Raw genomic sequence first — 27,058 nt, forward strand, 5'->3', positions numbered from 1 at the left:
TGGTCAGCCCTCTCTCTAGAGGTAGTAAGGCCGGTTAGCAGCTCTGCTCAGAGGAGGGGAGCGAAGTGGTTTCCCCTCAAGCCTTAGGCGCCACGACTAACCTCACCCCATCGACCTCCCCTTTGCCTTCCCTCGTCTCCTGGCTCAGACTTAGGTCACCGATGGAACGGGGTGACCCGGTTCTTCGGAAGTTTATCAGATGGGGGGCTTCGGCTTGGAGTGAGAGAATTTGAGTGGGGTCGGTGTTGTGGGAATTGTGGGAGAAGCTGCCTTGTCATATGTCCTTGAGGCTCCCGAGGTCAGACTTGAGAACTAAGCACAGACGTCAGGGATCGTGGGAAGGAGCCGGGGAGAGGAACCATCCCTCTCCGGTGAGAGTCTTCCTGGGATTTGGGCCACGGCTTTCCCAGGCAATCCCTTCTCCTGACTCTGTCTTGGGCTTCTTCGATTCTTGGTGAGGGGGGAGGAACCTGCCTAGCCACCCATCTGTCCATCAGTCCATCGGTGGTATTTATCGAGCGTTGACGCTGTGCAGAGCACTGTACTAAGCACTTGGGAGACTACGATATAATAGTTGGTAGGTACTATTCCTGTCCACAAGGAGCTTAAGGTCTAGATGGAGAGAAGGTAAATGTTACTGACAAGGGATATGGCAGCATAGGAGATGTCCAAAAAGTAGCGTCGGGCTGGGGAGGGGAAAGGGGGCTGTGGGGTCCACAGCCAAACGCAGAAGCGACGTAGAAGGGAGGGCGATTGGGTTGGGGAGAGCTTAGTTGGGGAAGAGGTTTTGGAGGAGGTGAGATTTTAGTAAGGTTTTGCCGGTGGGAAGAGCTATGGTCTGACGGATGTGGAGGAGGAGGAGGAGGTTCCAGACCCGAGGGAGAACGTGAGCAAGGGCTCGGCGGCAAGAGACTAGATGGTAGTACGTCGAGTAGGTTGGTGTTTGAGGAGCAAAGTGTGCCAGCTGCTGCAGGGCTCTCATTCGGCGCCTGGTGACCATCCTTAGGGTTTTACTCTTCCACAGCAAGTTGGGCAACTGGGTGGACCTCGCCCCCCGAGAGCCTTGTCTGGCTTTTAGTTTCGTGCTTTGGAGTGGCGGAAGCTTGTCTTCGGGGTCGAGCAGAGAGGGACTGCCTCTCCACTCCCGGCTTCCTCCCTAGCTCTGAGGACGACGCGAGCCCGTGTCCGCTCCTCTCCGTCGTTCCCTCACATGTGGACTCTGGAAAGTTGCCAGCCTCCAGGGCCCTTTGTTGTTGACACCCGTGTGTCCCTTGGTGATAATAATTGTGGTATTTGTTAAGCCTAGTACTCTCCTTAGTGCTGTGGTTTATAGGGTAGTCCAGTAAGAGACAATCCCTGTCCCACTTGGGGCTCACAGTCTAAGTAGGAGGGAGGACAGGTATTTCATCTCCGTTTTGCTGATGAGGAAACTGGAGCACAGAGAAGTTAAGTGACTTGCCCAGGGTCGCACAGAGCAGGCTAAAGGAGGAGCCAGGATTAGAAGCCAGACCTAGGCTCTTCCCCTCTAGACCCCGCTGCTTCTCTACGGGGCCCGGACATCATGGGAAGTTGCTCCTCTCCTCGACTAGCCCCCAGCCCTAGACTCTCATCTTTCCGCTTCTCTCCCTCCCTTTTGGAGCCTCATTTTTAACAGTTGAGACCCTGCTGGGGCATCCTGCACCAGTCGAGGCTGGAGAGCTGTTGGCGGAGCCCGCTGAAGCTCTCTGCTCAGCCTATTTACCCCCGTCGGTGGCGGGGGCTTGAATTTTTCTCCTGCGTCTGTCTAAGCTGCGAACTCCCAGCTCTGGTGAAGGCCAGGTTGAGAATAAAAGCCCGCCTTTCCAGAGAAGAGGGCGGCGGAGCCGGCCTCTTTGTCCAAACCTGGCCGGCCCCTGGGGAAGAAGACCGGAGACTCCCGGGGTTTGGGAAAGCCCAGAGGGCTAGCTTGAAGTAGAAGCCAGAGAGTGGCACCTCCTTCGGGGAGAGTAATTGATCCCTGAAACCCGGTCTTGCCGTGATCTTGGTTTCCTGCCTGAAAGAAGGGTGGGAGGTGGTCTTTGGTAGGAATGGGACCTGGAGTCTCCTAGATTACATCTCCGGTTCCTCCGTGACTCCTGCCTCATGCCTGGCTACCTGTTGATAGAGGGTTGGCGGGGCAGTCGGGGATCAGGCCCTGGGCGGGCGCCGCTGACCCTCAGGAACTGCCTGGGATGATGCCACGGGATTCCCCCTGGACTCTCACCCATTTTCCGCTCCTTTCCCTGGGAAGTAAGTCAGGGTGTAAGGCTCTGTAATCCCCAGGCACTGGGGACGTAGGGCGGGCCACCATCGTCCCTCACCACCCCCCACCCCGGTTTCTAACGGTGGTGGGTATTGAGCACTTGGTAAGCGCTAAGCCCTGGGGTGGGCATCGGATCTTCCGATCGGACGCAGCCCCCGTCCAGCCTGGGGCCCGCAGTCTGAGAGGTAGTGTCGTGAGGCCCGGAGAGATGAAGGGATTTCCCCAGGGACAGGCAGCAGGCCGGGGCAAAGCTGGGATTAGAAGCCAGTTCTCCCAACCCCCTCGGGGCCCGGTTCTTTCAAGTTGGCCACCCCCTGCCCCTGCTGAGAGGAGAGAAGCGGGATACCTCCCCTGCTCCATACCTTAACCGTCCTGGGTCACTCCACCCTCCTGCTCATTCCAGTCTTTTATCTTGGTCGATCTTGGCTCCCCTTTTCTTCCACCCTCTCCCCCCACCTTCATCTGAGAGAGTGGGCTGTGGCTGCAAAGCTCACCCAGAGATAAAGTCAGTCATTCGGCCGGCAATCTGGGTCATCCCGGAGCGAGCCTGCCTTCCGTCTGTTGCCTCTCCTCGTAGTTCAGCCCGGAGCCCTGGAAGTTGGGGTGGGAAGGGAAATTCAAGACTCCTCCCTTCCCCTCTCATCCCTGAGATTTCCAACTTTGTTCAACCTCTTCCCCCCCCCCCCGCCCCTTCCCTGTTGCTTTTCTAAGCGTATGATAGAAAATTTTCAGAAACTAGTTAAACTTCCTTTCCGAAAGTTTTTTGATATTCACCCCGGTGTTGGAGAAACTCCTTAACGTGTGTGCCCCTTAATGCGTGTCTACCTTTTTATCTGTTTTTAAGCGCTGTGTCTGTGGTAAAAGCGGTCGTCTTAGAATGGCACTTCCTAGAGAGCTGACGCCGACCGGCTCTGAAGTCTTTTACGTCTTTCCTCACGTACCTGGTACAGTGATATGCACCCAGTGGGTGCTCAATAAATGTGGTATAATCTTCCCCTCTTTTGTCCCTCCCTCCCTCTCTCCCGTCCCAGTAATCTCCCCTGCAGAGCCGGGGTGAACCTTAGCGTTCAGTAGCTGCCTTGCCGCGAGCTCAACCCTTAAGCCACAGCGACGGCGGTGCTCAGTCAATCGGTGGTATTTATTGAGCGCTGACTGCTGTGCCAAGCGCTGTGCTGAGCACTCAGGACGGTACGGTGCAGCAGCTCGCAGCCTGCAGTACCGTACCAAGGACGTTCCCACCGAGCGAGCGTTGTACTGGACCGACCCACTGCTTGGGTCTCAGGCCCGACTCGGTGGCCGGGGGTCGGGTGGGATGGGATGGGGGTCCTCCGGGCTCTTGCCCAGGGCGTGTGAATCTATCATCATCAATCGTATTTATTGAGCGCTTACTATGTGCAGAGCACTGTACTAAGCGCTTGGGAAGTACAAATTGGCAACATATAGAGACAGTCCCTACCCAACAGTGGGCTCACAGTCTAAAAGACTGTCACGAGCATTTCATCGAAGTATGGGACCGGTTCCTGCCGAGGGCAGATGGGTGACGATTTTTCTCCTCCCGAGAGGCTGGCCTCAGAGCCCAGGAGAAAAATCCATCCTCCGGTGGCAGCTTGGTGCTTGAATGAGCCTGAATCCTGGGAAGAGGGATATTTTGGGGATCTAATCCAGAGTCGTTCCGGAGTTACAGAAGCGTTGAGGCTGAGGGCAAGAATGTTTTGAGTGTGCCAGATTCCTCCCAGCCCTCGCTCTTCCCTCGTTGCAGCCACTCTATCTTTCGCGACCGGACCCAGCCTCACACTTCCTAAATAGCCTTGTCATTTGCAGAACCCTGAGTGAGGGAGGCATGGGGGATGATGTGACTTCCTCTTGGTGGAGGAGGAGAGAGTGACTGAGAGAGTTATTTGTGTGTTTTGTAGATGCACCCTAGATTCGTACTGCAAAATGATCTTTAGATAAAGGTTAGAGTCCTGGGGGCAGGACGGGGAAGGCTCTGGGCTCTGCTGACCACAAAGGTGGTCACCGGGCCAGGGATTCTCATCTCTCACCTGACGCTGAGGCCTCATTTTCACCAGCCGGAGATGAATGAAACAGTAGAAGCAGCAGCAGCAGCAGCACAGGAGCCATGCAAGAATGACCCGTGCCGCTTCCCTCCCTGCCTTCAGTGAAGTTATAACGTTTATTCCATGCCGCCTGGACTAGCCACCCTCTTATCAGTTTGCGCCGATTCCCAACCCAACCTCCCTCCCCTCATTACACATCCCGAGTCCCGGGTCTCTGACGGTGGGGATGGAAAGTCTGGTGAAGATTGTTCTTCCCTGACCCCTGGCTCCCCAGATCACACTTCTCTGTAGCCCTTGGTCAAGTGATGCTCTGAGCTTTCCCTGTCACGAGCGTCTTGACCAAATTTGCCTGGGGTCTGTCTACGTGGGAACGAATGGCGTGAGGGTGTAGACCTGTGGATGTTGGAGTCGCCACGAATGCTTTCCTCTTAAGAAGGGTGGGTGGTGAAGGAGGGAAGGAAAGAGGCGCGGGTAAGCCCAAGGCCCATTGGGTGGAATTGGATCGAGTGCCTCTGTCCCAACCCCTGGCCCCTTGCCAAATTTTAGAAAGCCGTAACAGAAAAATTGCTTACGATCTAAGCGTTTATTTTTTCGTATCTGTCGAAACTCCTCAGATAGCGTTTATTGTTAGGATGTGCCGACTGTTGGCCTAACCTTTGACATGTAGGTCTACCCTAGTAGACTGTAAGCTCCCGGGAGGCAGCCGAATAAATACGACTGACTGAATGAAAAGCAGCCCGGGACAGCACCGTAAGCAGGGAGGCCCAGGGTGACTATCGGGTCGGTGACGACGGGTTGACCCTTCGTTTGGTGGACGGGACGGAAAGCACGGCCCCTGAGCGGCCCTGCCCTCTCAGACGGAGGCTGGATCTCTCCCAGAGACGCCGTCTCCCTCGGGTAGCGGCTTCCAGGCACCAGCGCTCCCGCTCCAGCCGCCGCTTCTGTTCCCGCAGCCCTTCCCGACGGGCCTGCAGCGCCCGGGCCTGCCGCACCAGCTGCAGCAGCTGCTCCCGCAGACGGTGGTTCTCGCCTTGGAGCCGCTGAGCGAGCTCTCGGACGGCCTGCTCCGCTTCCAGTTCCAGGGCCCGCTCCCCCTGCCTCGCGCTCGCTTCCTCTCCTCCCGGCCCCGGGCCCGCCCTCGTCACCCGTCTCTCCAGGGCCTCCTTCTCCCGCAGGAACCGGCCCCGGGCCTCCAGGAGTCGTGCGGCCGTCTCGGCTCTGACCTCCCGCTCCTCCCGCTGGAGCCGCCGCACCCGCCGCGACTGCCTTTCCTTCAGCCCCCTCACGGGCTCCAGAGCCTGGAGTTCGCGGCGGAGCCGGGCCAGGTCCGCCTCCCGTCGCAGCAGCTGGGCCCGCAGAGCCGCCCCCCGGGCCTCGTAGTCGTCGAGCAGCTCCCGCCTCTGCCCCCGGATCTCCTCCAGTTGCCGCCGGTGCTGGTCCCACAGGCTCAGGGGCTCCCCTTGGGCCCGCCGGGCCCGGCCGGCCAGGAGGGCCGGCAGAGCCCGGCTCTCGGCTCGGAGCCGTTGCGCTTCCGCCTGCAGTTGTGCGTTGTCCTCCTGCAGCTGCTTCCGTTGCGCCCGCGCTCGGCCCAGCTCGCGCTCCAGCTCCTCCAGCAGCCGCACGTTCGCTTGGAGCTTCTGCTGCTCCGACTGCGGAGCGGCCTCCGGCCTGCTGTCCATCGGCCCCGTTGGGCGGTGGTATCCCGGGACCTTCAGCCAGCCTGAGGGAACGGAGGGAGGGAGGGAGGGAGGGAAGGAGGAGAAACCTTCCATTCCTGTGTCAGTCAAGCAGCGGTATTTACTGAGCGCTTACCCTGTGCACAGCCTTGTACTAAGCGCTTGGCAAAGTACATTACACCGCTGTACTTCTGGGTCACCACTCCCCCACCCCTAGCGTCACCCACCATTATCTCCAGACTGTTCAACTGTATTTATTGAGAGCTTACTGTGTGCGGAGCATTGTGCTAAGTGCTTGGGAAAGTACATTACACTGCTGCATTTCTGGGTCACCACTCCCCAGCCCCTAGCGTCATCCCCCATTATCTCCAGACCATTCTATCATGTTTATTGAGCGCTTACCGTGTGCCCAGCATTGTACTAAGCGCTTGGCAAAGTACATTACACCGCTGCATTTCTGGGTCACCACTCCCCCACCCCTAGCATCGTCCCCCATTATCTCCAGACCATTCAATCGTATTTATTGAGCGCTTACTGTGTGCGGAGCATTGTGCTAAGTGCTTGGGAAAGTACATTACACCGCTGCATTTCTGGGTCACCACTCCCCAGCCCCTAGCGTCATCCCCCATTATCTCCAGACCTTTCATTCAATCGTATTTAGTGAGCGCTTACTGGGTGCACAGCATTGTACTAAGCACTTGGCAAAGTACGTTACACCACTGCATTTCTGGGTCACCACTCCCCCACCCCTAGTGTCATTCCCCATTATCTCCAGGCCATTCAATCGTATTTATTGAGCGCTTACTGTGTGCAGAGCATTGTACTAAGCGCTTGGGAAAGTACATTACACCGCTGCATTTCTGGGTCACCACTCCCCCCAGCCCCTAGTGTCATCCCCCGTTATCTCCAGACCATTCATTCAGTCGTATTTATTGAGCGCTTACCGTGTGCACAGCATTGTACTAAAAGCGCTTGGGAAAGTACATTACACCACTGCATTTCTGGGTCACCACTCCCCCCAACCCCTAGTGTCATCCCCCATTATCTCCAGACCATTCAATCGTATTAATTGAGCGCTTACCGGGTGCAGAGCACTGTACTAGGCGCTTGGGAAGTACAAGTCGGCAACATATAGAGACGGTCCCTACCCGACGACGGGCTCACAGCCTAGAAGAAACTGTGACCATCTAGTAGTTTGCTCATGATCAGTTCTTGGTGAAGACTCAGGCTATATTTTTAATTAAATTTGGGTCGGGGACAGGGAGAATATTTGCTTTCCCCTTATACAATTCATTCAATCGTATTGAGCGCTTACTGGGTGCAGAGCACTGTACTAAGCGCTTGGGAAGTACAAGTTGGCAACATATAGAGACGGTCCCTGCCTGACAACGGGCTCACAGTCCAGAAGGGACTGTGACCATCTAGTAGTTCGCTCATGATCAATTCTTGGTGAAGACTCGGGCTATATTTTTAATTAAATTTGGGTCGGGGACAGGGAGAATATTTGCTTTCCCCTTATACATTCATTCAATTCATTCAATTGTATTTATTGAGCGCTTACTGTGTGCAGAGCACTGTACTAAGCACTTGGGAAGTACAAGTCGGCAACATACAGAGACGGCCCCTACCCGACGACGGGCTCACAGTCCAGAAGGGACTGTGACCATCTAGTAGTTTGCTCATGATCAATTCTTGGTGAAGACTCGGGCTATATTTTTAATTAAATTTGGGTGGGGGACGGAGAATATTTGCTTTCCCCTTATACATCTATATCCCACTTAGCTGCCTTCCTCCGATTCCAAGGTGGTCTCTAGACTACCCTTTCCAAAGGAGGGTCCTCCGTCCGCACGCCGCAGGACTCACCGCCAGTAGGATTTCAAGCGCCGATCCTGAGAAATGCTGGACACTGGGGGCCTGTGATGCCCACAGCAGGTTAGTAACCACAAGAGGAAATCTCTTTACCGGTCAGAGGGTCCCCAATCTGGGACCTTTTGAGTGGGTCCAAGGGAGAAGTGGCCGAAAAATGCGTCATTTGGCTGGCTGTGGTGGGTAAGGAAGGGTTTCTCTATTATTTATCCCAGGGTCAGCGTGTCCGGGCAGGTTCTGCGGCTTTCGGGTGCCCAGCAACTAAAGCCAGGCCCACAAACAATTTTGCGTCCTCCGGTTACCCCCCAACCCCTCCTGCTTTACCTCGATGAATATTCTAGACTGTGACCCCACTGTTGGGTAGGGACCGTCTCTATATGTTGCCAACTCGGACTTCCCAAACGCTTAGTACAGTGCTCTGCACACAGTAAGCGCTCAGTAAACACGATTGAGTGAATGAATGAATTCATTAGCATCTTGAATAATGCCATCTCTTGAGGTGGTGCTGTTTAATGTTTACCGAGTGCTTTCATTCATTCAACTCAATGGTATTTGAGTGCTGCTGTACTGTGGGCAGAGCACTGTACTATTCATAAGCATCTTGAATAATACCATCTCTTGAGGTAGTGCTGTTTAATGTTTACCGAGTGCTTTCATTCATTCAATTCAGTCATATTTGAGTGCTGCGCTGTACTGTGGGCAGAAAACTGTACTATTCATAAGCATCTTGAATAATACCATCTCTTGAAGTGGTGCTGTTTAATGTTTACCGAGTGCTTTCATTCATTCAACTCAATCGTATTTGAGTGCTGCTGTACTGTGGGCAGAGCACTGTACTATTCATAAGCATCTTGAATAATACCGTCTCGAGGTGGTGCTGTTTGATGTTTACCGAGTGCTTTCATTCATTCAATTAATTCAATTGTATTTGAGGGCTGTACTGTGGGCAGAGCACTCCACTATTCATAAGCATCTTGAATAATACCATCTCTTGAGGTGGTGCTGTTTAATGTTTACTGAGTGCTTCCATTCATTCAATTCAATCGTATTTGAGGGCTGCTGTACTGTGGGCAGAGCACTGTACTATTCATAAGCATCTTGAATAATACTATCATCTCTTGAGGTGGTGCTGTTTAATGTTTACTGAGTGCTTTCATTCAATCGTATTTGAGTGCTGCAGTACTGTGGGCAGAGCACTGTACTATTCATAAGCATCTTGAATAATACCATCTCGAGGTGGTGCTGTTTAATGTTTACCGAGTGCTTTCATTCATTCAATTGAATCGTATTTGAGTGCTGCTGTACTGCGGGCAAAGCACTGTACTATTCATAAGCATCTTGAATAATACCATCTCTTGAGGTGGTGCTGTTTAATGTTTACCGAGTGCTTTCATTCATTCAATTCAATCGTATTTGAGTGCTGCTGTACTGTGGGCAGAGCACTCTACTATTCATAAGCATCTTGAATAATACCATCTCTTGAGGTGGTGCTGTTTAATGTTTACCGAGTGCTTTCATTCATTCAATTCAATCGTATTTGAGGGCTGCTGTACTGTGGGCAGAGCACTGTACTATTCATAAGCATCTTGAATAATACCATCTCTTGAGGTGGTGCTGTTTAATGTTTACCGAGTGCTTTCATTCATTCAACTCAATCGTATTTGAGTGCTGCTGTACTGTGGGCAGAGCACTCTACTATTCATAAGCATCTTGAATAATACCATCTCTTGAGGTGGTGCTGTTTAATGTTTACTGAGTGCTTTCATTCATTCAATTCAGTCGTATTTGAGTGCTGCTGTACTGTGGGCAGAGCACTGTACTATTCATAAGCATCTTGAATAATACCGTCATCTCTTGAGGTGGTGCTGCTTAATGTTTACCGAGTGCTTTCATTCATTCAATTCAGTCGTATTTGAGGGCTGTACTGTGGACAGAGCACTGTACTAAGCGCTTGGGAGAGTCCAATATAACAATTAGCACATTCCCTGCCCACAGAGGCAGAAATTAATACACATAAATAAATAAATTACAGGTCTATAGCTACTAAGCGCTTGGGAGAGTCCAATATAACAATAAACAGACATATTCCCTGCCCACAAAGAGCTCACAGTCTAGAGGGGGAGGCAGACATTAATACACATAAATAAATGAATAGCAGGTCTATAGCTATGTGCTGTGAGCCCTGTGGGGGACAGGGACTGTGCCCAACTTCATGACCTTGTATCTCCCCCAGCGTTTAGAACAGCGCTTGGCACATAGAAAGCACTTGACAAATGCCATCGTTATTTATTGAGTGCTGTACCGTGGACAGAACACTGTACTGAGCGCTTGGGAGAGTCCAATATAACAATAAGCAGACATATTCCCTGCCCACAAAGAGCCCACAGTCTAGTCGCTTCACTTCTCTGGGCCTAAGTTACCTCAGCAGGAAAATGGGGACGGACACAGCGAGCCCCACAGAGGACAGGGACTGTGTTCAACTCGATTTGCTGGAATCCACCCCAACGCTTAGCACAGTGCCTGGCACATAGTAAGCGATGAGCCACGCTGCTTCTCAGGGTCCATTCATTCACTCATTCAATCGTATTTATTGAGCGCTTGCCGTGTGCAGAGCACTGTACTAAGCGCTTGGGAAGTGCAATAATAATACTAATGATGGCATTTATTAAATGCTATGTGCAAAGCACTGTTCTAAGCGCTGGGGAGGTTACAAGGCAATCAGGTTGCCCCACAGGGGGCTCACAGTCTTAATCCCCATTTTCCAGAGGAGGTAACTGAGGCACAGGGAAGTTAAGTGACTTGCACAAGTTAAGTGACTTACTGTGTGCACAGCACTGTACTAAGCGCTTGGGAAGTCCAAGTTGGCAACATCTAGAGACGGTCCCTACCCAACAGTGGGCTCACAGTCTAGAAGGGGGACACAGAATAAAATAAAACATTAACAAAATAAAATAAATAGAATATGTACAAATAAAATACAGTAATAAATACATACGAACATATATACATATCTCCAACTTGTCCTTCCCAAGCGCTTAGTACAGTGCTCTGCACACAGTAAGCGCTCAATAAATACGATTGAATGAATATATACAGGTGCTGTGGGGAGGGGAAGGAGGTAAGGCTGGGGGGGGGATGGAGGGGATCACCTTGTATCCTCCCAGCACTTAGAACAGTGCTTTACACATAGTAAGTGCTAAACAAATACCATTATTATTAATCAATCAATCGTGTTTATTGAGCGCTTACTGTGTGCAGAGCACTGGACTAAGCGCTTGGGAAGGACAAGTTGGAGATATGTGACTGTGAGCCCACTGCTGGGTAGGGACCGTCTCTATATGTTGCCAACTTGTACTTCCCAAGCGCTTAGTCCAGTGCTCTGCACACAGTAAGTGCTCAATAAATACGATTGATTGATTGATGTATATGTGTTTGTATGTATTACTCTATTTTATTTGTACATATTCTATTTATTTTATTTATATGTTTTGTTGTCTAGACTGTGAGCCCACTGTTGGGTAGGGACTGTCTCTATATGTTGCCAACTTAATAACAATATATTATTATATATTCTATAACATATTATAGTGAACATTATAATATATTATTACACATTACATAACATTATCATAATGACTATTATAATATATTATGATATATAACATATTATAATGACTATTATAATAATACATTAGGACATATAACATATTATAATGACTATTATAATAATACATTATGACATATAACATATCAGTATGACTATTATAATAATATATTGATATTTAACATATGACTACTATAATAATATATTATAACATATAACATATTATTATAATGACTATTACAATAATATATTATGATATATAACATATCATAATGACTATTATAATAATATATTATGATATATTACATATTATAATGACTATTATAATAATATATTATGATACGTAACATATTATAATGTATATTATAATGTCTATCATTATAACTTTATTATTATCATTATTATTATGACGAATCATGCTGATTTCGGAGGGAGCCCCTCCCCCCCCCCCCCGTGGGCGCCTCGTGGCTCCGGGCCCCGCCCTTCCGGTCCGCCGAGCCGGGCGCCGCCCGCGTCTCGATGGTCACTTCCGGTCCGCCGAGCCGGACCCCGCCCGCCCGATCGCGTCTCGGTGGTCGCTTCCGCCTAGAGCGCCCCCTCCCACTTCCGCCCGCCGCCCTCCTCCAGCCTCCCTCAGCGCGGGCCCAAGATGGCGGCGGCTGAGGAGACGACGGCGGCTGAGGAGACGACGGCGGCCATGGCGGGGCCCCCGAGCGCCGGCCGCGGCCCGCTGTGCCTCCTCGTCCTGGGGATGGCCGGCTCCGGGAAGACCACCTTCGTCCAGGTGAGATGGACGACCGACCGCATCCCTGTAGCTTTCCCTTCCGTCCCCCGCCATGACTCTTTCAATCAATCAGTCAATCAATCAATCGTATTTATTGAGCGCTTACTGTGTGCAGAGCACTGTACTGAGCGCTTGGGAAGGACAAGTTGGCAACATAGAGAGACAGTCCCTACCCAACAGTGGGCTCACAGTCTAAAAGATGGGCCCTCCCCTTTCCTTTCACCCATTTCCCATTCCAATCCCTTCTGAGATCACATCCAGGAGGCCTTCCCTCACTGTTGCCCCCCTCACTGCCTTTTCATTCATTCATTCATTTCATTCATTCATTCAGTCGCATTTATTGAGCGCCTCCTGTGTGCAGAGCACTGGACTGAGCGCTTGGGAAGGACAAGTTGGCCACAACTAGAGGCGGGCCCGAACTTCCTTTTCATTCGTTCGTTCAATCGTATTTATTGAGCGTATTTATTAAGCGTATTTAAGCGCTTAGTACAGTGCTCTGCACATAGTAAGCGCGCAATAAATACGATTGATGATTTATTGAGCGCCTACTGTGTGCAGAGCACTGTACTGAGCGCTTGGGAAGGACAAGTTGGCCACATCTAGAGACGGGCCCTAACTTCCTTTTCATTCATTCATTCAACCGTATTTATTGAGCGCCTACTATGTGCAGAGCACTGGACTGAGCGCTTGGGAAGGACAAGTTGGCAACATAGAGAGACGGGCCCTAACTTCCTTTTCATTCATTCGTTCAATCGTATTTATTGAGCGCCTACTGTGTGCAGAGCACTGGACTGAGCGCTTGGGAAGGACAAGTTGGCCACATCTAGAGACGGGCCCTAACTTCCTTTTCATTCATTCGTTCAGTCGTATTTATTGAGCGCCTACTGTGTGCAGAACACTGGACTAAGCGCATGGGAAGGACAAGTTGGCAACATCTAGGGACGGTCCCTAACTTCCTTTTCATTCATTCATTCAATCGTATTTATTGAGCGCCTACTGTGTGCAGAGCACTGGACTGAGCGCTTGGGAAGGACAAGTTGGCAACATATAGAGACGGTCCCTAACTTCCTTTTCATTCATTCATTCATTCAATCGTATTTATTGAGCGCCTACTGTGTGCACAGCACTGGACTGAGCGCTTGGGAAGTACCTGGTGACTTTGGGCCAGTCACTTCACTTCTCTGGCCCTCAGTTCCCTCCTCTGGAAAACGGGGATGAATAATAATAATAATGATAATAATAATGGCGTTTGTTAAGCACTGAGTAAGCGCTTAAATACCGTTATTATTATTATTATTATTATTATGGGGATTAAGGCTCACTTCACTTCTCTGGCCCTCAGTTCCCTCCTGTGGAAAACGGGGATGAATAATAATAATAATGGCGTTCGTTTGTTAAGCACTGAGTAAGTGCTTAAATACCGTTATTATTATTATGGGGATTAAGACTGTGAGCCCCACGTGGGACAACCTGATAACCTTGTAACCTCCCCAGCGCTTAGAACAGTGCTTTGCATATAGTAAGCATTTAACAATTACCATCATTATTATTATTATGGGGATTAAGACTGTGAGCCCCATGTGAGACAACCTGATCACTTTGTACCCTCCCCAGCGCCTAGAACAGTGCTTTGCACATAGTAAGTGCTTAACAAATACCAACATTATAATTGTTATTATCATTCATTCAGTTGTATTTATTGAGCGCTTACTGTGTGCAGAGCACTGTACTTACGCGCTTGGGAAGTACAAGTTGGCAACGTATTGAGCCCATGAGCTCGCTGTTGGGTAGGGACCGTCTCAATATGTTGCCAACTTGTACGTCCCAAGCACTTAGTACAGTAAGTGCTCAATAAATACGATTGAATGAATGAATATTGAGACGGTCCCTACCCAGTAACAGGCTCACAGTCTAGGAGGAGGAGACAGACAACAAAACAAAACATGCAGATACACAGACTAATAAATAACTATAAATAAAATAGAGTAGTAAATCTGTATGGATACATACAGGTGCTGTGGGGGAAGGGAAGGACGGGGGCGATGGGGAGGAGGAGGAGAGGAAAAGGGGGGCTCAGTCTGGGAAGGCCTCCTGGAGGAGGGGAGCTCTCAGTAGTAATAATAATAATAATAATAATGGCATTTATTAAGCGCTTACTATGAGGGCTTTGGTGATGGTATTTGTTAAGCGCTTACTGTTCTAAGCTCTGGGGGGGGGGGATACAACGTAATCAGGTTGTCCCATGTGGGGCTCACATTAATCCCCATTTTACAGATGAGGGAACTGAGGCACAAATTGAACTGACTTGCCCAAAGAAGGAGGGAAGAGGGCTAGTTTGGCGGAGGGGAGGGCATTCCAGGACAGGGGAAGGACGTGGGCCGGGGGGTCAACGGAGGGACAGGCAAGATGGAGACGAGCGGCAGAGAGCGGAGTCAAGGATGACACCAAGGTTTCGGGCTTGTGAGACGAGAAGGATGGTAGTGCCGTCTACAGTGATGGGAGAATCAGGGAGAGGGCAGGGTTTGGGAGGGAAGATAAGGAGCTCAGTCTTGGACGTGTTGAGTTTTAGATGGCGGGCAGACATCCAGGTGGAGATGTCTTGAAGGCAGGAGGAGATGCGAGCCTGAAGGGAGGGGGAGAGAACAGGGGTGGAGATGTAGATCTGGGTGTCCTATCGGTCCCTCGGTCTGTCCGTCCGTCCGTCCGTGCCTGTGACCGCGGCCCTGCCTGGCAGAGAGTCACCGGCCACCTGCACGGCCGCGGCTCGCCGCCCTACGTCATCAACCTGGACCCCGCCGTGCTCCAGCTCCCCTTCCCCGCCAACATCGGTGAGTGCCCGGCCCCACGGACCCACTTGCAATCGTAATAATCGTCATCACAATAAGGATGGTATTTGTTAAGCGCTTACTATGTGCCGAGCGCTGTTCTCAGCGCTGGGGGAGATACGGGGTCATCAGGTTGTCTCACGTGGGGCTCACACTTTTAATAATAATAATAATGTTAAGTGCTTACTCTGTGCTGAGCACTCTTCTCAGCGCTGGGGGAGATACAGGGTCATCAGGTTGTCCCATGTGGGGCTCACAGTCTTCATCCCCATTTTACAGATGAGGGAGCTGAGGCCTAGAGAAGGCAAGCATGAGTGACAACCAGGGGTGCAGGACAGACACAGAGAGAGAGAGAGAGATTGATTCATACTAATGCTATTGATGCCTGTTCACTTGTTTTAATGATGATAATAATAATAATGGTATTTATTAAGTACTACATGCCAAGTACTGTTTTAAGCACTGGAGGAGATACAAGGTTATCAAGTTGTTCCACTTGGGGCTCACAGTCTTGATCCCCATTTTCCAGATGAGGTCACTGAGGCCCAGAGAAGTGAAGGGACTTGCCCAGAGTCACACAGCTGATAAGTAGCAGAGCTGGGATTAGACCCCACGACCTCTGATTCCCGAGCCCGGGCTCTTGCCACTAAGCCGTGCTGCTTCTCTGTTGGTGCCCATCTTCCCCCTTCTAGACTGTGAGCCTGTTATGGGCAAGATTTGTGTCTATTCGTTGCTGAATTGTACTTCCCAAGCGCTTAGTACAGTGCTCTGCACACAGTAAGCGCTCAATAAATGCGATTGAATGAATGAATGAATGAATGGAGGGAGAGAGATGTCCGTAAATGCCGTTAACTTTAGGGGAGACTCACAAACTTTGGTCAGAAACAGTGGGTACGTAGTGGAGGGAGCCACTTTGGCCCCTTGCCATTCACGTGAGCATTGTGCGGCCCTTCAACACTTCTGTATTTATCCGTATTTTGTCTACGTTTGCCCCCATCCTTGGTGCGTAGCCTTGTGGTGGGCAGGGAATCATCATCATCATCATCATCATCATCAGTCGTATTTATTGAGCGCTTACTATGTGCAGAGTACTGTACTAAGCGCTTGGGAAGTACAAACAACAGTGGGCTCACAGTCTAAAAGGGGGAGACAGAGAACAAAACCAAACATAGTAACAAAATAAAATAAATAGGATAGATATGTACAAGTAAAACAAATAAATAAATAGAGTAATAAATATGTACAACCATATATACATGTATACAGGTGCTGTGGGGAAGGGAAGGAGGTAAGATGGGGGGGATGGAGAGGGGGACGAGGGGGAGAGGAAGGAAGGGGCACAGTCTGGGAAGGCCTCCTGGAGGAGGTGAGCTCTCAGCAGGGCCTTGAAGGGAGGAAGAGAGCTAGCTTGGCGGAGGGGCAGAGGGAGGGCATTCCAGGCCTGGGGGAATGTGTCCATTGTACTCTCCCAAGCACTTAGTACAGTGCTCTCACATAATAAGAGCTCAATAAATACCACTGAATGAGTGACCCTCGTGACTGAGGGTGAACGTGTGGGACCTGCACTTGAGGTGTTGATGCAGTAGTACCCCGTAAAGCCGCTGTTGAACGTAGTAGTCTGAGCGGCTCTGTAAAGGCACGGGGAATCTTTTCCGCTTTTTCCGAGAGTCAGGGAAAACCCAAATGATAGAAAAGCAACTATAAGGCCGGATAAGGCCAGAGCAGCCTGCGGTGTTCATCTGCTAGTGGGGATAGTGTCATGGGAGCCATCCTGTTCTCATTCCCTTTACCTGCCTTGTGATCCTCCAAGACCCGTGTCCTTCGGGGATACTTGCATTTCTTCAATCAATCAATCAATCGTATTTATTGAGCGCTTACTGTGTGCAGAGCACTGTACTAAGCACTTGGGAAGTACAAGAAAATGTAAAAAAAAAAAAAAAAGCAGCATTTCCGTTCAGACTGCTTAAACTTAAAGAGATGTTAATGCACTTATCCAGATGTTGTTAAACAAGCAGTTCAGAAATCCAGGGCCTGATCCACTCTGCTTCGGGCTTACATCATTTGTACATCACTTGGGAAGTGACGGCAATCTTTCATTCCTCCTCTTATCCCCTCACCACCCCTTGTTTCCCATTCCCACCTAAATTAAATAAATAATATTTTAAAAACATACACCTCAGTCACTTAAACAGGGGAATTAAGACCGGGGCGGGCGGGGGGAGTCCACTTCTGGTTCCAAGGCTCTTTGAAGGGTGGCTGGGAGGCAACCTTCTGTTGTTAGGTAAAAATGATTTGGGAAAGAGCAGATGGAACCTACTTCAGGTCTTGAATGCTTTTGTGGTGGTGGAGGGGGAAAGGGGGAGAGGGAAAAGAGTCTCCCGATTCTTTCCGTGGTATTTCAGCCCTTACTGTGGGCAGAGCAGTGTTCTGAGTGTTTGGGAGGGAACGGTATTACCAGGTTGCTGGAAATGATTCCGGTCCCCGGGGAGCTTATTCCTGTCCATGTCTTTTATTTCTCAGATATCCGGGACACCGTAAACTACAAGGAGGTCATGAAGCAGTATCCTTTTCCAGATTCCCATCTGCCTTGATGTTTCCTACCCCCTGCTCGGTTGATCTGAGGGACTCGTCTGAATTTAGAAACCTCTATATTCAAGGCTTGAGTGTTTTCCATATTTGTGAAAAATACCAGGAAAGGCATGATCGAAATGGAATTCCACTTATGTGGAAAAATGGCATTCGGTGTGGGGAAGACAGTAACGATCAGGGCTTCCCGCAGTAGTGGTCTGAGGACATTTGAAAAAAAATCTATGAATAATGACGGGGATTAGTGTGCTCAGATAGAAAAACGTTGGCAGCTGTTGTTTCGCCTGAAGAGCGGTCCGTCGTGGGAATAGATTTAAGATGTTAGAGTTATTGCTTACCTCTGTTTCGTGATCGCAGCCTATCAACCCGGGTTGACTATTTTAAGTGGCCCTCTTTGGCCAAGACTTTGGAAACCTTGCGGTAAACATTTCAGCTACCTCAAGGAAGTCCTAGTTTCAGCCACCTTCCCCAAATGGATCAAAAAGAACAAGTTGCCAAATGGTCTGTTTGGTTTGTCGTTTCAACGCCTTTTTGTTACCAGTCGATGAGCGTGCTAACAAGGAGCAAATTAACCCCAGACACCCCGCCTGGAGTTAGGAAGTTTGGGATGTGAGGTCTGAGGAGGGTGTTCGGAGAACGGGGGCTGAATAGAGGTTAGATTGATAACGCTTTAAGTGCTCAATAAATACGATTGATTGGTGTAGGTCCCTGGGGGTAGATTTGAGTGTATTAAGCGGTTTGCTTCCCCAGCTGAATTCCTGAACTTGGTGGCCAGATATGGACTTGGTCCCAATGGAGGGATAGTCACCTCCCTCAATCTCTTCGCTACAAGGTTTGATCAGGTATGGACATCTTTGCTGGTCAGTGGTGTGGGTTGGCTGGAGCGTCTTGCTTGACTTGTTTCTTGGGTAATATTTATGAAAGAGAGGGCCTAGGTGGCAAAAACCATTACTGGAAGAGAGGGAGGGAGGGAGGAGGATAGGAGACCTTGAGGTCCAAGAAAATACTAATAATTGTGGTATATGTTAAGTGCTTCCTGTTTGCCAAGCACCGTTCAGAGTGCTGGGGTAGATACAGGGTAATAACGGGGTTCATTCATTCAGTCGTATTTATTGAGCGCTTACTGTGTGCAGGGCACTGTACTAAGCGCTTGGGAAGTACAAGAGTAGAGAAGCAGCCTGGCTCAGTGGAAAGAGCCCGGCCTTTGGAGTCAGAGGTTATGGGTTCAAATACCGACTCCGCCACTTATCAGCTGTGTGACCTTGGGCAAGTCACTTAACTTCTCCGGCCCTCAGTTCCCTCATCTGTAAAATGGGGATGAAGACTGTGAGCCCCACGTGGGACAACCTAATCACCTTGTAAACTCCCCAGCGCTTAGAACAGTGCTTTGCACATAGTAAGCGCTTAATAAATGCCATCGTTATTATTATTATTATAAGTTGGCAACATCTAGAGACAGTCCCTACCCAACAACAGGCTCACAGTCTAGAAGGGATGGGCCCAGTCCCCATCCCATGTGGGCTCACACCCTTAATCCCCATTTTACAGGTGAGGTAACCGAGGCCCAGAGATGTTAACTGACTGGCCCAAGGCCACACAGCAAGCACGAGTCAGAGCTGGGATTAGAATCCACATCCCCTGACTCCCATGGCCTGTGCTCTTTCCTCTAGGCCCACGCTGCTTCCTAAAACGGGGGCCCGGTCTGCTGCTGTGTCTGTAGACGGAGGAACCTGCCTTAGTTTAAACCCCAAATGCTCGGAGGCTCAGGAAGTTGAGTCATCATCATCATCAATTGTATTTATTGAGTGCTATGTGCAGAGCACTGTACTAAGCGCTTGGGAAGTACAAATTGGCAACATAGACAGTCCCTACCCAACAGTGGGCTCACAGTCTAAAAGGGGGAGACAGAGAACTAAACCAAACATACTAACAAAATAAAATAAATAGAATAGATAGGTACAAGTAAAATAAATAGAGTAATAAATATGTGCAAACATATATACAGTCCAGGAGTCAGTCCAGGAGGCCGTATTCCCCCTTTTAGACTGTGAGCCCACTGTTGGGTAGGGACTGTCTCTATATGTTGCCAATTTGTACTTCCCAAGCGCTTAGTACAGTGCTGTGCACACAGTAAGCGCTCAATAAATACGATTGATGATGATGATGGCCTGTAGCTGGCCATTAACAACCGGGTTAGTCTAGCCGTTTGCCATTGCGCTAGTTTGCTCTCACCCTTATCGGTCCAGACAGCGTACCGGGCTCTGTTGAAAATTCGTTGAATACAAGCAGACCTGGACTCTCCTTCAAGGAACGCACACACTAAAATAATAATAATAATAATAATGGTATCTGTGAAGTGCTTACTATGTGCCAAGCACTGTTCTAAGCGCTGAGGAAGGAGGGAAACACAATCTCTCTCTCTCTCTCACACACCCAACCCCACCCCCAGTTCTCAAATACTTTCCTAAATAGCCGATACTAATGTAGCCTGAGCAGTTCACAGCCTCCTCTTGAGACCCCACTGGCTTGCTGGAGGGTCTCCACTCCTGGAAAAGCTGACACCTGATGACTTACTGTCCAGGCCACAGTCGGGGGGCTTGGGGGAGTCCAATTCCTCTCCTCTAGCCGGGGATTGATTGATTGATTGATTGATACGATTGATTGATTGATTGGGTAGGGAGGTGAGAGGGCCATGCCCAGGTGCCGGGCTTCACCCTCATGGAGCCCTTTAACATGCAACCCTCCTCCTCCTCCCCCTTCCTTCCTTCCAAACTCTTTTCCTTTTCCCCTCCGTTGCCCTGCTCCCCTGCCAGAAAAGGCCACGGGCGTTCATTGTGAAGTAGTCGAGAGTTTTTAGTGCCGACGTGATTAAAATAGCCACCCGCAGACGTGCAGATGAAATGCAAAGCGGACAGATGGACGAAGGGCGAGTTTCCTATCATTTGTTAGGGAACGAAAATAAGCCGTATCACTTGCCCCCAGCAAATGATAATGAAGAGCTGCCGTCCAAAAAACTCCACTGCAGATTGAGAACAAAGAGGGGACATCATCAAATACTCCCCCTACAAATAGCAAAGCGCCCAACGGAAATCAATCAATCAATCAATCAATCGTATTTATTGAGCACTTACTGTGTGCAAAGCACTGTACTAAGCGCTTGGGAAGTAATAATAATAATAATAATGGCATTTATTAAGCGCTTACTATGTGCAAAGCACTGTTCTAAGCGCTGGGGAGGTTACAAGGTGGTCAGGTTGTTCCACGGGGGGCTCACAGTCTTCATCCCCATTTTACAGATGAGGTAACTGAGGCCCAGAGAACTGAAGTGACTTGCCCAAAGTCACACAGCTGACAAGTGGCGGAGCCGGGATTGGAACCCATGACCTCTGACTCCAAAGCCCGGGCTCTTTTCCACTGAGCCACGTTGCTTCTCCAGCAAGTACAAGTTGGCAACCTATATAGTCCCTACCCAACAGTGGGCTCACAGTCTAAAAGGGGGACGGTAATTCCTCTAGGCAATCAGTGGTATTTATTGAGCGCTTACTGTGTGTACAGCACTGTACTAATCGCTTGGGAGAGAATATAGAACGTAATGTATAGAAATATAATAGAAGCAGTTAAAGTTGAGTGTGCAGAGGAGTAAGAAGAAAGTAAAATTTCAAATGTACAAATTAAAAAGATCCTATTCCGGAGGCGCAGTTGTTGATGTAGTGGGCCGGCCTGAGCCCAAGCCCAAGGTGTAGGGTGGCCGATGCAGCGGTCCGTGGGCTTGGCAGCGAGCAGAGCGGCGACCCGGGCACACGGAAGAGGTGGGTCCGGGCACCGCCAGCCTGCCACCCTCCCTCTTGCTGCAAATCAGGGCTTGTGTGTTCGGGGCTGCCCTCCGTGATTCCGGGAAGTAGACGGGGACTGCAATGCCCGCATTTCCAGTGGGGAAATGGAGGCATCGGAGGTGGGAAATAACTTAAAGCAGTGATGGTCTAGGAATGAGGAGGGCCTCCTCGACTCCCCTAAGGAAGTGCGTAGTTTCCCTCTGGGGCTGGGAGGTGGGGAGGGGCAGGCTTGCGACCGGCGCGGTCCCAGAAAGGGTGAGGGCCGGGGGCTGACCAGCTCGGGACGGCCCTGCACCTTGGAGTCGAGTTTTCCCAACGGGCCCCCGTAGCCGGGTGGGCTGTCCTGCAGCGGGGAGCCGAGGGCCCCTGGGAGACCTCTCCGCTGACTCCTCTCTCCCTGCTGCCAGGTGATGAAGTTTATTGAGAAGTGCCAGGACACACACCAGTAAGTAAATCTTGGGTTGCACCTGCAGCTTCTCCTCTGAACTTCTCCCCGGGCCACCGGAGGGAGGGCCGCGAGGTTGAGCCGCTGCTCGGCCACTGCAGTTTGGCTCCCCGTCGTCTCTGTGGAAGCCCCCTGCCTCACGCGCTTGTCCCCCGCCCTTCTTGCTGCGCGTTGGACGCATCAGATGCACATTGGGCGTCGCAGTGGATAGAGATCGCAGAGGTCACAAGAACTGGGAGACTCTTCTGGTCTTCTACGTGGAAGGAGTCACCTCGCGGCTCCCCTTGGCCAAATGTTTCTCTGACGTCTTGTGGTTTTGATCGACACTTTGTTTTGTGCAGGTACGTCCTGATCGATACACCCGGCCAGATCGAGGTGTTCACCTGGTCGGCTTCGGGCACGATCATCACCGAGGCCCTGGTGAGTCACCCTGCGGCCCGGGACGGCGGGACTGGGGAGCCGAGGGGCGGCTGAGCGGGCCCGGCCGGACTCGTCGTGCCTAACGGGAGCCGGGGACCCGCTGCGCTCCCAGGCCTCTTCGTTCCCAACCGTCGTCGTGTACGTCATGGACACGTCTCGGAGCACCAACCCCGTGACCTTCATGTCCAACATGCTGTACGCCTGCAGGTAACCCGACGGCCCCTCTCTAGAGCCCCCCCCTTGAGCCTCCGCTTTGGGGTCTCCTCCCCATTCCGTGCCATTCCCGCCCACAGGAGTCTGTCTTTCCCCCTGCCCCAGCCCCCTTCCTCGACTCTGCCTCCCGGTTTTTCCTCCTTACCCGTAAGTTTCAAATCAATCAGTGGTATTTATGTAGGGCTTACCGTGTGCGGGCCGCTGTACTAAGCGCTCGGGAGGGCACAGTACAGCAGAGCAGGAAGCCCCGTTCCCTACCCACAGTGAGCGTACAGTCTAGAGGGGGAGCTGAGCTTGGGTGGGCGGTCTCCGGCCCGGGGTGTCCGTGACCCTGCCGAGGCCGAGGAGCGTGGCCCGTGGCCAGAGGATGGGACAGAGGGGTGTCCCGCGGGGGCCCGGGGCCACCGCATCCTCAGGAAGGCCGATCGGGACCAGAGGGGGAGGCGCGGGAGCAGCCGGTGGCTACTAGATGGGGAATTCGGCAGGGAGTGGCGGTTGCGCCATGGCAGAAGTCAGGTACGAAGGCCGTAGCCAAACCCTTTGCTCTCGGCCTGCGCACGTGCACGCGAACCAACTTCTGCCCCTGTGGAGGCTCAGGCAGGAGAGGCTATGGTCTCCGTCTTTTCCCCAGCTTTCCCACCTTCCTCCCTTCAGCATCCTGTACAAAACCAAGTTGCCTTTCATCGTGGTCATGAACAAGGTGAGAGGGGTCGGGAAGCGGGCGAGAGGCGGGCGGGAGGACGTGGGTCCGCTCTGCCCCGCTGGCAGCGGGGGTTGGCTCCGGGAGGGAGGGAAGGAGGTCCCATTGGGGCGCGTTGGCTGCAAAGAGCGACGGGCCACGGGTTTCAACTCGAGGAGAGGCAGCCGCACCGGCTCCGGGGGGTTGGGGGCAGAGGGTCCATCGGGGAGGAGAGCGGAGTGGAGATGGGCAAAGCGCCGGGAGCAGCGGAGAAGGGGCTGGGGCCTACGGCTCCTCTCCGCCGGAGGATGAAGCAGACGATTCCACCCAGTCCAGCGCCCGGGCTCAAACCGGCGCTCCGCCGACGGCGCCGACTCGCCCTTTCCCGGGGTGACCTCCCGCCCGGGCCCTTCTTCCCCCCGGCCCAGACGGACATCATCGACCACAGCTTCGCGGTGGAGTGGATGCAGGACTTCGAGACCTTCCAGGACGCCCTGAATCAGGAGACCACGTACGCCAGCAACCTGACGCGGTCCATGAGCCTGGTGCTGGACGAGTTCTACAGCTCCCTCAGGGTAAGTGGGGACGGCCGCCGGCCCCCTGGGCCTCGCGGAGGGCTCTCGACCTTGGGAGGAGGGGACTGGCGCTTTAGAGCTTTGTCTTCGGCCCAGCCCGTTCCCGGGATGGCTGACAGTTGACGCGGGGCCGCCGGACCGTTCCAGGGCGCGGCGGGGTGTGTTGGGATCGTCACGGCAATGAGGACCCAGTGGAGGCTAAGCGACGCTAGAGAGGGGTCCTGGAGGGGGAAAGGATCCGAAAAGGAACCCTTGGAAACGAAAGGGAAAGGAGGAGGAGAAGAAAGCGGAGGGGAGGCGACCCTCAGTGAGGCTGCTGCAGTCTCGCTGCAATCTGGAGAGAAGTCAGGGCTTAATTTGGGGTTGGAAGGGGGCGCGCGGCGTCTTTAGGAGCCGAGGGAGAGGAAGCCCTAGAAGGGGGCCGATCCCTGGGCGGGGAAGGGCTGGCCGGCCCAGCACCCAGCGGCGGTTGCTCTGGGCTAAGCTTCGGGATCCAGGCGCGGGGCATCGGGGCCTGACCTCTCTCGCTCCGCTTGGGTTTTTCCCGGCAGGTGGTGGGCATCTCTGCCGTCCAGGGCACCGGTCTGGATGAACTGTTCGTGCAAGTCTCCAGTGCCGCGGAGGAATACGAGAGGTAACCGGTCGAATGTGGAGCAGCGGTATTTATTATCTCTAGCGGTCCCGGCCCGCGTCTATACCTCTTCTCCACCTTCGTGGATTTGGGCACGATCCACTGTACAGGGAAATCCACTGAGATTACCCAGTTTTCCGATATTCCCCGTTGGAGCGGGCGCTCCGTCTGGGTAGGGGATGCGCCTCGGGCTTCTGTCGTGCTGTGCCAGCGCTCGATTTACGGTGCCCTCTGGACGCCGTCGGTAGCCACCGTCTCCGGTGGGGCTGGACAGAGACAGGGCCGTAAACCCGTGCTTTTCTCTCCAGGGAGTATCGCCCGGAGTATGAACGTCTGAAGAAATCCTTGGTAAGAAAACGGAGCCCGGGGTTTTGGGCCGGGTTAGAGCGGCCCCGGCCTTTGCCAAGGGTTGGTCCCCGTGGTTCCCGGCACCGGGGAGGGAAGCGGCATTGGCGTCTTGTTTGACCCTTGCACCTCAGTTGTTCAATCTGAAGGTTGCGGGCACCCCAGGAGAGTTCTGGAAAACAGTGGGGAGCAAACACGGTGCCAGTGCGGCCTTTTCCCCTCGGCTCTGGGAAGACAGAAGGCTTTGAGCCCTTTAGGTTTGATTTCTTGCTCCTGGGGACAGGGAACCAAAGGAGGCAGAGCTTTTAGGATGAGTGGGGGGAAATCCCAGGATGGACGGGCGTCGTTAGCCTCGCTGCCCATCCTCCGGGTGGCCCGGATCCCACCCGGGTGCCTTGGCTCACTGCTGGGTGGCTGGGCAGGTCACTTCACTTCTCTGGACCTCAGTTCCCTCATCTGTAAAATGGGGATGAAGACTGTGAGCCCCCCGTGGGACACCCTGATCACCTTGTCACCTCCCCAGTGCATAGAACAGTGCTTTGCACATAGTAAGCGCTTAATAAATGCCATTATTATTATTATTCCCCCTCGCCCCCCTCCATCCCCGTCTTACCTCTTTCCCTTCCCCACAGCACCTGTAAATATGTGTTTGTACGTATTTATTACACTATTTATTTTACTTGTACATATCTATTCTATTTATTTTGTTAATATGTTTGGTTTTGTTCTCTGTCTCCCCCTTCTAGACTGTGAGCCCACTGTTGGGTAGGGACTGTATATGTTGCCAACTTGGACTTCCCAAGTGCTTAGTACAGTGCTGTGCACACAGTAAGCACTCAGTAAATACGATTGATTCCCCTTCGTCCCCCTCTTAATCCTCCCGTCTTACCTCCTTCCCTTCCCCACAGCACCTGTTTATATGTTTGTACAGATTTATTACTCTATTTATTTTACTTGTACATATCTAGTCTATATATTTTATTTTGTTAATATGTTTGGTTTGTTTGTCTCCCCCTTCTAGACTGTGAGCCCACTGTTGGGTAGGGACTGTCTCTAGATGTTGCCAACTTGGACTTCCCAAGTGCTTACTACAGTGCTCTGCACACAGTAAGTGCTCAATAAATACGATTGATTGATTGATTGATTGATTTTCCCTTGGCCCAGGCCAGCGCTCAGAGCGAGCGACGCAGAGAGCAGCTGGAGCGGCTCCGGACGGACATGGGGTCCGTGGCCTTGGACCCCGGCACGGCCACAGGTGAGCAGCACCCTGGGCCTGGCGGGTCGGGGGGGAAGAGGGGCAGGCCACAAAGCCTGGAGTCGCTGTGTTTCCCGCAGAAACTTCTGCTTCGGCCCCGGGCCCCTCTGACCTGATCCTGACCCGGGGAGCGTTGGCCGAGGAGGAGGATGAAGAAGCCGACAGTGACGCCGACGACATCGACCATCAAGGTACAAGGGCGGTGGGGCTTGGAAGACAGCAACGGGAGGCGGAGCGGAGCCGCGCTTCTGGGCTCACGCTCTCTCTCCTCCCCGCAGCTACGGAGGAAAGCCAGGAGGAGCCGGCCTTCCACAACTTCATGCGCCAGCCGAAGCAGAGCCGAAGCAGTCAATGACGGGAGAACCGGGGCCGGCTCCTGGCCCTCCACAGCAGCAGGAGAGCCCTTGCTTCCCACGGGGGCTGCCGCACGCCGGGAGGGAGGGATCACGGAATCCATCCGAAAAAGGTAGAGGCCCGTGTTGGTTCGGTCCCCCAGGAAAGCAGAGCTGCAATGTTCTAGCGAGCCTGGGCTTTGCCTGATCCTGGACTGCTAAATGATTTTTGCTGCCGGCAGGGAGAGAGGGAGCCCAGCTCCCCTGCGGCGGTGGCGGCAACCTTTCCACAGCTGTGCGTCTGTGTGGGGGCGCGTCCCCCGCCCTGCTGAGCGTAGGGACTTTGGATAAAGAGTTGACGTTGAATTTTGAGCCTGGCTTGTCCTGATTTTCATCAGGGAGACTCACCCGCTCTGGGTGAACGGGGGTCCGTGTGGGCGCCAGCCCCCTCCTTTCTCTCCGTCGGGGCCCCGGGGAATGGGAAGGGCGGGAATAGCCCGCCAGCGGACTAGCTCAACCGTCAGCCTCGGCTGGGGTGAGGGGAGCTGGGACGGGGTTAGGCGAGCGGGCGGTGAAAAGAACTTCCAGCGTTTGGAACGTACGAGGGTCGTCTCCGAATGAAACGCAATCCGGGCCGATCGGGATCGGGCA

General features: G+C 52.2%; 2 protein-coding genes across 2 annotated transcripts; one reads left to right on the forward strand and one right to left on the reverse strand.

The window, feature by feature from the left end:
* Positions 1-4,636: 4,636 nt before the first annotated feature.
* CCDC121 (coiled-coil domain containing 121) lies at positions 4,637-7,999 on the reverse strand. The gene is given in 5 exon segments (XM_038750858.1): positions 4,637-4,698; positions 5,061-5,142; positions 5,144-5,177; positions 5,179-6,058; positions 7,878-7,999. Coding segments are annotated over 4 exon segments (1,017 nt in total). The 5' UTR covers positions 6,018-6,058; positions 7,878-7,999.
* A 4,177-nt stretch (positions 8,000-12,176) lies between these two features.
* GPN1 (GPN-loop GTPase 1) lies at positions 12,177-26,580 on the forward strand. Its single transcript, XM_038751912.1, has 14 exons — positions 12,177-12,268; positions 15,003-15,096; positions 17,614-17,653; positions 18,455-18,521; positions 21,920-21,957; positions 22,299-22,377; positions 22,490-22,584; positions 23,245-23,290; positions 23,698-23,844; positions 24,396-24,478; positions 24,784-24,823; positions 25,985-26,075; positions 26,156-26,266; positions 26,354-26,580. The coding sequence occupies exons 1-14, from the start codon at positions 12,182-12,184 to the stop codon at positions 26,428-26,430; spliced, it is 1,095 nt and encodes a 364-aa protein (XP_038607840.1). The 5' UTR covers positions 12,177-12,181; the 3' UTR covers positions 26,431-26,580.
* Positions 26,581-27,058: the final 478 nt, after the last annotated feature.

Source organism: Tachyglossus aculeatus, chromosome 9 (assembly GCF_015852505.1).
Source record: "Tachyglossus aculeatus isolate mTacAcu1 chromosome 9, mTacAcu1.pri, whole genome shotgun sequence".
Taxonomy (NCBI): domain Eukaryota; kingdom Metazoa; phylum Chordata; class Mammalia; order Monotremata; family Tachyglossidae; genus Tachyglossus; species Tachyglossus aculeatus.